This window comes from Bos grunniens, chromosome 6 (assembly GCF_055505025.1).
Source record: "Bos grunniens cultivar Pamir isolate PY7600 chromosome 6, Bosgru_T2T1.0, whole genome shotgun sequence".
NCBI lineage: Eukaryota > Metazoa > Chordata > Mammalia > Artiodactyla > Bovidae > Bos > Bos grunniens.
The window spans coordinates 59907535-59920079 of NC_141170.1; the positions used below are offsets into that span (position 1 = coordinate 59907535).

The window sequence follows — 12545 nt, forward strand, 5'->3', positions numbered from 1 at the left end:
AAAAGCTAACTTTCAAAGTTATACACATTATAAAAGAAATTAGTTCACATATTTAAAACTTCAAAACAGAACTGGCTATCCAAATTACATATTTTACCATATTGCCATCTAAATGCGTCCCTTGTGAGATGTGGTAGAAAAATAGGATTCAGAGTCAAAGGATGAATTTGAGTTCTACTACTTAGGAAAGAAATTCCTCACTCAGGTCATTACTATGATAGAACACAATCACCTCACCAGAGTGATGTAAGTTGAATAAAAGGAATAAGTGGACAGTGTATGTGATATAGCAAATATTATAAAATCAGAGTTAATATTTTATTCTTAGGTTATATTTCCCCATCTTGGACAACATCATGGTCTTGGTTTCATAGAAGTCCTAAACAAGTAATCAATGTAGAATTATGTTGTAGGTCTAAAACAGTTGTTATCTATATGAAGGGTCTACACTGAAATTCTTAAGCCTTTCTAAATTATTCCAGTGATGTTTTTGCTAAACGGACATAATCTCAAGTCTATACTGTTTCATCACAGTGTCATTTTCCAGAAATGAAAGGTGACAATGATGTATAGAGGCTCAAAGATTTTCTAAGTTTTTAATGTATTATTTAATGATAAACTCTTACAAAGACATTTTATGATTATAACATAACAAGCAATTGTTTACTGGGACAAACAAGATATGCTAAAAGATGAATGCATTATTATAGTTAAATATGCATATCTTATTGACATTTTTCTTAAAACAAAAAAATTAGGATATATGCACTGAATTCTAGGCATTATACCATCACTTCTGTTAACAACTGGAGTGAAACTTCCAAAATTATCATGATCTTGAATGTCTCGTTAAATGTTACAGGGCTTTTGTTTTTCTTTTAGCCACTAGATTTTTCAGGAAAAATTCACCTATTTAGGAAAAATAAAAAAATATATTAGTATCAATTTTAGGTATAGATTTCAGAATAATTATACTTCTGTGTTTCCCTTTAAAGAAGACTTCTGTATTTATTGGTGTTTCCTTCTCAATTCTCAATGTCAATTTTCTAACCCCACAGATCCCCCATATCTTTGGCTCTTTCCTCAACCATGACGATCATTATCCTTAAAAGACTTTTTCTATCACTACAATTTCTACCATTTTTATTTTGAGTAACTCAACATATTATAAAGGGTGACCCTATCGTATCTAAGGTGCACTTATTCTACTTTATGTGCATTTATTTTACTTCATGTGCAGTATCTATTCCTCATCTCTGATAAAGTATTGCTGTTGGTTGGCACAGTTATTTCAGAGAGCAATTCGGCTACATTATTAGCCTAGATTTGATATTTATAAAATGGAGACCTTGCTGCAGTTGAGCAAATTCATTTGATGGAATCTCTTTAACTTATTCCCCTCTAGGGCAGCAAGAGCTCTTCACTTATAATGGGCTTGCATTCTCTCCACACTCTAAGATGTGCCTGTGCACTAAATTAGCTAGTTAGAGGAGGGCACTTTCACTTTTCAGGTCTTAAGGTTCCACTTAGTCTCTGGCTGTTACACCACGGCTCAGTGCTTAACGCCAGAGCTCAGTACTCCAGGCCCAACATTATGAGGAGTCTGAGGAACTTCTCTGTCATCTTAATGTTGTTGTTTAGTCACTTAGTTGTGTCTGATTCTTTTGCGACCCCATGGACTGTAGCCCAGCAGACTCCTCTGTCCATGGGATTTCCTAGGCAAGAACACTGGAGTGGGCTGCCATTTCCTTCTCCAGGGCATCTTCTGAGTAGAATGCAATGACTGATGTGTACATAATCACCAAGAATCCCAAGGCTCATAACCTAGCCAAGTAATGGAGAAAATAATCCCTGCTGTCCCATGCTTTATCTAAATCTGATAAGAACCTAACCATATTATCATCTGATAATATCCTAATCCATCTGAATCTAAGGCTTTGTTCTTTTACTGGTAATTTTAAAGAAATTTAAAAGTTTATAATTCACTTACTTGTAAAAGTGAGAAATTTGCCTTACCAAAAAACAAAACAAAACAAAAAACCAACAAAAACTCCTTTCAAATGATATTATTCTACTTTAACCACCCTGGAAGTTGCTGTTGGTCCTATTCTTTATATATATTTTTAGCTTCCCAGCAGTACTGCTTGAAGAAGAATAAATCATTTATAATTATTGATTTCCAAAGTTCCCACAGTCTGTCAATCAGCTCAAATTCTTGGGTTTTATAACCAAGATAAGCTGTTGCTAGTTCATTAAAAAAGTCTTCAATTTCTTTACAGAACACAATGAATATTACACCTAAACATTAATTTTTACAATCAGAATTTATGCCTAATTTAAACATATCTAGGATTAGACTTCAACATATAACAGTCATTAAAAAGATCTTTAATAGTATAACACAGTTTGGATATATCCAAAAAATAACTATTTGTTTATTCTTGTAATGGCCATTACCACATGACTTTCTCTCTTAAAAAAGCTTTTATTTTCATAAGTCAGCTCAAGCTATTTATCAAAATAAGAGCTGAAATTACAAAGGTAAAAAATCGTATTGTAGCTAGTAAAATTACATTAAAATTCTGGACTAAACAGAAGCATGCCCTCCCATTTAACTTACCTGCTTTGTATGAAGAACGCACCAGGGGGCCACTTGCAGTATAATGAAATCCAAGTTCATTTCCTACTTTTTCCCAGTATTTGAACTTTTCAGGAGTAATGTATTCTTCAACCTAGATTTAAAGAATTAATTCTAGATTCTAGAATTTTCCGAAATCATTTTAGTTCTATATGAAAATCTACTTGTTGGCTACTTGGTCAGAACAGAATGGTAGTGAATTACAGCGAAGGGGAAACATCAATTTTGTATTACACTAGCTATTCCAAAAGAGAAAGGATCAGTCACGCCTATAAGATTCCTAAGGATAAGATTGTGTTACTTATCTTGTATCTTCTGCTCAGCACTGTGTCTGGCACACGGTTACTACTCAAGAAAAGTTTTCTGAATGAATGAATAAATGACTGATATAGAAATAGGGAGACTGGCTTTTCTTTCTTTCTTCACCTCTGGCTCTCATATAATTCTAAAACAAATCACAAGATTGGCAGGAGTGATACGAATGTACTTCCCAACTTAAAAGTTTTTTTCCTACAGGTCATTTTAGTAAGACAATATTGAGGGCAGCAAATAAGTGCCAGCATAGCCGCTTTATGCAGATAATAAAATGGAACTGGAACTCAGAAATATACATGGAACAGTACACTAAAAAGCCAGCAGCTTCTGAATTCTACCTATAGAAAATAAAGATGTAATGCAAACCACCAAGAAACATTTGGCGACTTATGGTAGTTGTACCTTAAGGTGGCGCTTTGTTGGCTGCATATATTGTCCTAAAGTCAAACAGTCCACATCTGCCTCACGAAGTGCTACAGGAAAAAAAGCACACATTATATGAGCAGATTTTTTAAAGTGCTATCTGTATGCATTGCTGTAAAAAGTAGCTTTTAATTATCATTTGAATTTATTACCCTTTGAACCAATAGATAACTGCAAGTTGGCCAAGGACCTTCAGGTAAAAGAAAAGCTTTTATATTTTAAAATTTAAGAAGCTCAAGAATTGCAAAGTAAACAGATTTAATAGACTAAAAGTCAAAAGCACACCATGTTATGTAACAATGCTATAAGTAAGCACTTTCTCAAAGGCCTGGATTCATCTTAGTCATCTTTGAGTCGTCAGTGGTTGACAGAGCTCCTGGTACCTGGCTGGCACTCAAAAATTGTCTTGACTGGACAAGAAAAGCAGACAAAAATCATGTTTTTAGTTGATGAAAGGGTAAGGAATAAAATGGGATGCAAATTCCATATTCTAAGCATCCTGTACATCATTCCATAAAGTTTTAAGAACACATTCTTCCTCTCCTTTCTATGCTGCTGTTTATAACCATATCCTGAATTTTGGTTCTCACTAGCACTTTCACTGAGACTATGGAGAAAGCATACCAGGTTTTCCAAAGTGGGACTCCTGCTATCACTCAAGTTAAATGGAAAAGAGTTTTCATTTTTAAATTTCTTTACCTTTCATCGTGGCATATACTTGCTCATCATTCTCACCTAAACCCAACATAATAGATGTTTTAGAAATAACATCAGGTCGAACCTCCTTGGCATGTTTTAGTACACGTAGAGACTGGTCAAAATTGGCCCGGGGATCACGAACTTTCCTTGAAAACAGCAGAGCTTTTGTCAGCAAGAATAACCACAAGCTCAACTAAGTACATAATTATGCAAGCAACCTGAAAGACCAGGAAGGTACATTCTGGACATCACGCTGCATCATATGGTTCAATGGTAGCATTTGTGTACAAACGTCTAACTGTTACTTTGAGAAAGAAAATAAGCCTTCACTAGGCCCCCAGTTCTGTTGACTTTTCAGGCCTTTCAAGCCTGGGGCACAGAAAATGAGAACAGAAGTAATGAATGAAGTAATTCAGTTTATGAATTACTCATTGAGAAACTAGGATTCTGAGGCCGGAGAATGAGTGATTATAAGGGTAATTGAGAGAAGGGGGAAAACATGGAAGAAAATTTCGATACTGAACAAAGAAAAAACTGTTTAACCTGAACCATTTAAGAGGATTGAAACTTTTATGTTCATTTCTTTTCTAAAGACTAAGCTGCCCTCTGCTGGTAAGGATACAGCATTGACATTTCTTAGGTTAAAAAAAAAAAAATGCATGATTCTGGAATTTTCACTGGAAAGGATAATGTTTTTTAAATGAAAACAGAGAAACTGGCACCCACTGGTGGTGGGATCATAAGATATGACAAGGCTGGAACAGACTGTGTGCTTGACTTCAACAGGGGACAAACCACCAAGTTTTAAATGGATAAAGGCCCAAAGGACACAGTTGCTGACGTTAAATTGCATTCATTTGAACTCTAATGTACCTTTCTTCTGTGTAACTGATCTGTTGTTATGGTTGCTATTTTTAATCAGAGACCAGTTCACACAGGAGGAGAGGGAACAAATTTATGAATTTAAAAGTAACCACAATACTGATAATAAGGAAAATACTTTTTGAAAGTATTTCTCCACTGAATTTAAATTATGCTCCCTAATAAGTTATGATTTAGCAGAAATTCTGGCTATTGTTTATTATACTTCTTTCTGTGATACAGAATAACGTGTAGAACCTAATAAAATCACTACCAAATGCTTTACTAATGAAAATGAATGTATAATCTTGCCTGAAATTTTTTATTTTTCTGAAATATGAATAGTTATTGATACAGAATAACAATGTGTAATTATTCCTAACTACTAAAATTACTAGGAAGAGTAAGAAAGCACAGTACCTACTTTTTTTAAAAGAGATTTAAAATACATCTGAATGATACCATTTTTTTCTTCAGCATCATTTACTGCATATATTATTGTCAAATGCATTGTTATATGTCCTTTTTTAGAACTACAATCAATTGCTCTTTTGTAATATTTTTGTTTTTGAAAATTGTTCTTTGGGGAAAAAATCCCAGCTCATCAGCACTTGCAATACTTTACCAAAAAAAGGAAAGCAAAAAAGATGCGAGTTATGTTTGTATGCGTATACCAAAACATAGACACACATGTATAAATATGCAAGTATATAGACACTGAGATGTAAGTAATTGATATTACCAGGTGGAAATATGGATGATGTTTATACTCTTTTTGTTGTCTATATTTTCTAATTTTTCTATACTAGACATATATATTTTTTAAAAAAATGCATTTTTGTTTTAAAAAGAGAGTTCACTTTATAGAATTACAACATTCTCCCCTGAAAAAAAGCATAGCAGATTTGACCCTCCAAACTTCCCAACATTACTCAATACGCGAAATCACCTCTGTAATTCTGGAACTGTTTCTACATTATGTGCATATACATCTAATCCTGACAGGGCAACTTTTTCTATTGCTTTAAGATCTCCTCGGAAATCAGGGGTGAGACATTCCACAAGAATTTTTGGATTCCTATAGTGAAAAAGAGATAGGTATCAATCACAGTGAGGAAAAGAATTGACAAAACTTGCTCAAAACAGAAATCATCAGTATGCATTCAGTATCAGTTTCAACACAGTAAGCCTCAGAATCTTGCCAAGAACAGCAGGAGCAGACAAGTGCTTATATATGAACTGCTAAATGAAAACGGTGACAACCTAGAACATCAGATAACATGTACACTGTGGTTAAAACACATCTGCTTGCAAACAATGATGAGAATACATTTTGGGATTACAAAAACTTTTAAACTTTATTAAAAGTTGTTTGAAGAAATTAAAATATAAAGTATTAAATATAAAATAACTTAAATTTTTAAGAAAGTAAATTGGGATACCTCTTATGTGAATATAAAGTGATTGCCTTAATTTTGATTTCTTTTAAAATTCATGAATAATGCCCCCCTCCCTTCCTCTAGGTAAAATATTTCACAAGTGCTCTGGGCTTTAAAACCTATCTTCTGAGTTGCTGAGTCATGAGCTTTGCTTAAATGAAATACAAGCCAAACATTAATCTTTCTATTTATACTATGCATTCAAGCATTAAAGTATGAACTAGGTAATAGAGCTGTTCCCTTTGACAAGCAGTAGAAATGACTGAGAAACTAATAAACTTTTTCACAAACCAAACTGAGACTTTTTTTTTTTGGAGTTGTTTTATGAGAGAACAGATGTGGAAAGCACCACATCACACCCTCTCATGGATTCAAGAGATGTTGAAAGAACACATCCTATAACTCACTGTTTCATTGCAAGGAGGGACCCACTGGTAGTTTGTGAAATCAATTTTATGGGTGGAACAGCCAAACTTTTTTGAAATGAACTATTAAAAAAAACAAATAGAAAATATTGGGGGAATCAGGGCAAAAACATTTACTGAGTGTGCTAGGTGCCAGACTAGTTCTGAGCTATAGGAAATAAGCATAAACTCCTTTTTAAAGGCTTTTAAAATAAAATTTACATATTAATAAAATGTGAATTATGGGAAAATCCCCAGGGCATGTCATCATACAATTTATGATTATATGTTTTAACAATGTGGGCGTTTATCTCATCCTAACTTCTCCTAGATGATGATTTATTCAGTTCAGTCCTGGGAAGACTTTAATTTCCAGCAGATTATAAAATGGATTTATAACCCCCTGCAAAAGGTTAGTAACCACTGCTTTAAGTTAACCTTAAAAAAACCTTAAATAAACTGAATTTAATATGGATCAACAAAAGTCCCTAAATTACACAAGCAAATGCAAAAACAAGTACCTTTCCTTTAAGTAAGATACAGTCTTTGCAAAGTGCTCAGCTCCTCCATCAGGCATATCTGGAATCAAGAGAATCCACTGCTTAAGATGACGTCACAGCTTAATAAGTCAATTTAAGAAGAGGTAATGATATCGTACTAACCATCTCGATCCACAGATGTCAGGACAACATAATCCAGACCCCACTCTGCAATTGCCTTTGCAGTATTGTAGGGCTCATTGGCATCCAGTGGAGGTGGATTTCTTGCAGTCTTAACAGAACAAAATCTACAACCTCTTGTACATGTGTCACCCATCAACTAGAATAGAGATGTTACAGTTTAAATCAAATAAACAAATGACTTTGAAGAATATAATCGTAAGGGAATAAAACTGCAAGGAATGAACAAATTTTGACCCTGTTTATATGAAATTTTAAACATTCAAAGCTAAACAATATAGTTAAGGAGTACAAACATATACGGTGAAACAAGAAAGAAAAGGAAACAATAAACTTAGAATAAGGAGTAGTGTTAAAGGAAAAAAAAAGGGGATGGGATCAAGAAGGGATGAAAAACTAATGTTCTGTTCTCAAACTGGAGGTATCAGGGTATCTGTGTATTGGTAGTCTTTATAACTTACACATAGGTTATAAAAATTCTTTTATATCTATTTAATTTTAACAAAAATGATGTTAAAAGAAACAAAATATTCAATTAACCTATCAATATGCAGATCTCTGTGGAAGTTAAACAGAAGGCATAGCTCCCTCTTGTTAAACAGATGAAAGAGAAAAACACATAAAAAGTTAGTAACAGGATTCCCTGCTGTTTCTCCAGGACACTGCTTCTGCTGCCATGGGTTACTACCATGCTCTACCCCTTGCCAAGCACAGCCACTGCAGATGTTTTGGAGCCACTGGAGTTTCAAAGCCCTATGGTAGGGGTTTTGATTTGAGGCAGAAAGCAATTCTTTCCCTTTATGTTTAACTCACTCAGAAAGAACTCACTGCAATGGTAATTAGGCCCATCATCTCACAGAATGTTACTGAAACAATGAAACCTCCCAGGAGTCACTATGCACCAATAGTGATCATGGAGAGCAGGCAAGGGATAAAACCAGAGATTTCCATCAGGGAGTATTCAGAATAACTCCTTCCTTCAAGAAGTGATGCTGCATAACTTAGAAAAGCTCTCTGGCTGGCTCTGTATTATTCTAGAAGGAGCTCTATCTCACACGAATGTCCAGTTTCTCACGTAAATAGTCTCTTGCTGGTATAACTCATTTATAAGACATTCCTCAGACAAGTATAACTTTAAGCTAGACATAATTTAGATTTAACCCAATATTTCAATCTCTTTGTATGAATAAATATGGTAGACTGCATTGTTAATTCCATTCCTTACTCCATGATATTAAGACCGTACATTTTGCCCATTGCCATGTAACTTGCAGAGCCCACCTTCTGAGGGAGGAACTTAGGCCTCTACTCCCATTGACATCTGGCTTGGCCATGTGACTTATTTTGGCCAATAGAATGACAGCAGGCATGACCAAGCATAAGCCTCAAATGTGCATGGATGCTTGGCTTGCCCTCTTGTGGTCCTTCCATCCTCTGTGATAAAAATGTCCTTGGCAAGCAGCTGGTCCAAGAATAAAGCTCTGCAGAGGAGATCTGAGCCCAACCTACTTCCTGGAGTCCAGTTTATAGCACATTCAAGATCAGATGATCATGGGCTAACTGAAAGGCCCATCAGAGGGAAATATAAATTAATAGAAGAGGTAGTTCAAGGTAGCACATAATTATTATATGCTATCAGGTAGATGGAAGAATCAATAACAGACTTATTCAGAGAAAGGTGAGATGGTAACAAGCTAGATCATTCCATCAAGTTTCCCCCCTACCACAAACTCATATGTAGCAAAAAATATCATATTTTTTGAGACGCAAAATGAACATTTGTAGGAAAAAGACATAAAACATTTCCTTTCGGTTTCTCAACTAAAACTCTGGAATTTGAGGGTGGCTTTACCATGATTGTGGCTGTGGCGGTAGCATATTCTCCACCTCCCCAACACTCTCCAATATTGGGACATCGAGCTTCCTCACACACCTATGAGCAAAAGGGAACTGAATACAATCAGGTTGAAAATATTTACCAATTGAGCAAATAAGTCATCAGGCATTTTATACTATCCATTCTTTATATAGTATGTTAAGAAATTCACTATTTGGAAATCCCGTTAAACTGCCAAACCACGCAGATATTAGGATTCTATTTTTAAATTAAAAACTATGAATGTATATGTTGCATATGTACAAATAAAAAAGTCTGCAAGGGTGTATGTTGAATAGTTAAAGTGGTATAACAAACATTTGAGATTTCATATAGTATGTTTCATATTTAATATATCCTTTCCAACAAGCATGTACTTAATTTGTAATACAAAACAAACAAAAATTCTCATTCCCTAAATGGCAGAAAAAAATTTTTTGGTTTGTACTATTAAATAAGTGGCTAAGAAATACAATTACTTTTTGCTTCTTTTGCAGGGAAAATAACTTTTAAATCTATTTCCATTACTGAGAGTAATGTGAAAACGCCTTTATTTACTTTCCTTGCTATTTTCAATATGTATTTTATTAATTTTCAAGTTATATATGCATAGAAAAATTATGTCTTCTGGTAATGAGGGATACTTAACCCTTAACAGTAAGTAAGAAAACTTACTGTGTGAAGATTTAAATTCCGCAAAGTGTTTTTCAGTTTATTATAATTTTTCCCCATAGGAATCTCTGTTTTTAGCCATGGAGGTAGTCTTAACCTGCAGAAAGCCAAAATAACTATACGTTAACAAATATGTTCCTAAATAAGCACACAGCTTTGAAGTTACTTTGCTCTATTATGATGACCAATTGGGAATTTTCCCCCTGTAATCCTGGAATGATTCTTTTAATTTCTGCCATAGGAGATAACAGAATCAAACTTAGATTTGCTCAAACCACTTTAGAAAACACTCATAACTGTGCCTATCAGGGCACTTTGCTCATGTCTTTGTTTTGCAAAGGCACAGAGGAATACCATCTTTTTTTAAAAAAAAGAGCTTTTGAAACATCTCATTCCCTAATGAATAATACTGACAAAAAGTTCTGTATTTGTTCAGATTAAGAAGAGACCCCACAAGTGAAATTTCTGCTCTTCGATTTTGATAGGTGTTAAATGGAAAAAAATCTAAAATTTGGAGTAAAGACTACATATCCTCAGGTTTCCCTTGACTTCCACCCACTTGTAGTCTAGAAGTTGCTGGGTAAAGTATTTCCCAAAACAATCGGTGCTCTGCACTAAATTCTCTTACCATTCTTTTAAACTAAGGCATGCTATCCTTGCTAGGAGAAACAAGTTAGATCATCAGCACCCAGTAACAATGAAAACCTTATCGAAGTGTAACAGACTAATATCAAGGTGATAATCTTTGCTCTCTGAAGACACTTGTTGCTGGATGGACAAAGGGAGATGGTGGTGTAGGATGGATAAGTCCTAGCAAGGCTGTCAGAGGACAGAGAGAAAAGAAAATTTCACCTATTTGCCTATTCTATGTTAGTTATCAGTTCTTTTAATGATTTTTAGCTAAATTTAACAAGCTGATTAAAAATGTATTTCAGGGTTTGGTTATATCTGAAAATGATGCACTATGAAGAAATGGGATGTTAAAATTACCCCAAATTTTCAATTACCTTTCTCCTTTCTGGCGTTTTAAATTTCCTTTATATTCATCCCAGGTACTCTTGTCGGCCAGATTACCAGATATAAATTCTTGAAGGTCTGGTCCACTCTGTAAAAATTCCTTTTTTTCATCTGGCAGGAAACTTACTTCTCTGACAGGGCTGAATACATATCTTCCAAATACCTAAACAAAGGGTTCATTATGACATTTATTTAGTTTGCTGTTGTCACTAAGTCATGTCTGACTCTTTTGCAACCCCATGGACTATAGCCACCAGGCTCCTCTGTCCATGGGATTTCCCAGGCAAAAATTTATTTAGAAGAGTTAGTAATAACTTAGTTTTAACCTATTTACATAGCTAAAAGGAAGAGTAGCCAGAGACCTGATTCAGAAATTAAAATGTTAAACTATTTACAAGCTCTGTGTGGAAGCTTAGAATCTAAGGTTAAGGAGGACCCAAAGGGAACAAAACAAAGCTAAAGAAGAATAGGAATTAACTATTTCTGTCTAGATTTAAAATAGATTTGGAAACTTCTGGAACTGGCTAACAAAACATGCCACATTTTATCCGTATCAGGACTAAAAGTCTGTCTTTCAAGTTTAAACTGCAATAACAGGAGAAGATGCTACAGATTTGAATTTTCTATTCCTGACGAGTCAAGGGCGTTTAAGTAAAATCTGAAGTAAATTATCTCTGCCTTGGGCTTTGGATAAACACATGTGTTAAAACTTAGAGGTTTAAGGTTTAACCCAGCTGATTTCAGAGAACTTGAAGTAGGGAAACCAAACTTACTATTCCAATTTTCTACGTTACATTCTGTGTTTGATCAAAGAAGTCACTCAATATATATTTGTTGACCAAAACAAGCCGTCAGCTTCTGGATCTGAACACACACATGGACAAGACAGCCAAAGTACCATAAAACTCAAAGAGTAAAAAAAAAAAAAAAAAAAAGTGTGCCTATTAAGATGCTGCACAATTGCTACTGTTCTCGCCCAGGTCTTCCGCTCAAGCTTACAGCACATATTTGGGTTCTAATTGCCCAAACCGGTGTCTAGTACAAATCACTGATATGCAAGGGGGAAAAAAAAAAAAAAGACACTTCTCAGCGTCAGCCAGAGATACCTACAAACAAATCACTACCACAGACTTAACTTCGCGGGGGTGTCTGAAGAATTAGACGATACCACACGAAAAATGTTTAGAACAAAACCTGGCTAGAAGTAAACATTCAATAAATGCTGGCATTATTGGACGCTCTAAAAGGATGGGAGCCCTCTACCCTACGCCCGCACCCGGCTTCCCCAGCCGCTCACCCGGGGGCCCACGGTGCGGACCGCGCCCCCGCAGCGTAGAGACATCTCGCTGTTTTTTTCCTAGCAAGGACGAATAATCAGTAATTCCCGGGAAAAGAGAAAAGGACAGACGGTCGCCAGATTTATGACAAGCTGAACCACCCTGACCCGGAGGAACTCGCGCAGCTCCGCGATTGGCTGCTTTAGTCTGGCGGCGTCGCGCACTGATGACCCTACACGCAGAC

At 35.3% G+C, this 12545-nt stretch overlaps 1 protein-coding gene across 3 annotated transcripts; it reads right to left on the bottom strand.

Annotated features, from left to right (window-relative positions):
• Positions 1 to 582: 582 nt before the first annotated feature.
• On the bottom strand, positions 583 to 12480 carry LIAS (lipoic acid synthetase). 3 transcript variants are annotated; one of them, XM_086406087.1, is made up of 11 exons: positions 12322 to 12480; positions 11015 to 11187; positions 10011 to 10104; positions 9312 to 9392; positions 7442 to 7598; positions 7301 to 7358; positions 5886 to 6014; positions 4076 to 4221; positions 3356 to 3426; positions 2621 to 2732; positions 583 to 909 (listed from the first exon to the last, which is right to left on the bottom strand). In XM_086406087.1, exons 1-11 carry the CDS (start codon positions 12364 to 12366, stop codon positions 857 to 859), a joined length of 1119 nt encoding a protein of 372 aa, XP_086262213.1. In that variant the 5' UTR covers positions 12367 to 12480; the 3' UTR covers positions 583 to 856. The 3 variants fall into 3 exon arrangements, with proteins under 3 accessions (XP_086262213.1, XP_086262214.1, XP_086262215.1); XM_086406088.1 differs by having other exon boundaries at positions 11798 to 12480; XM_086406089.1 differs by lacking the exons at positions 7301 to 7358; positions 7442 to 7598; positions 10011 to 10104.
• Between the last annotated feature and the right edge of the window lie 65 nt (positions 12481 to 12545).

Excerpts from the sequence above, each read along its gene's own strand:
- LIAS (XM_086406087.1), bottom strand. The coding sequence starts at position 12,366 with ATGTCTCTACGCTGCGGGGGCGCGGTCCGCACCGTGGGCCCCCGG. Across the intron at positions 3,427-4,075 it reads AGTATATGCCACGATGAAAG|CACTTCGTGAGGCAGATGTG; the intron begins GTAAAGAAATTT and ends TTTTTCCTGTAG. Across the intron at positions 910-2,620 it reads GCGTTCTTCATACAAAGCAG|GTGAATTTTTCCTGAAAAAT; the intron begins GTAAGTTAAATG and ends TTTCCTAAATAG.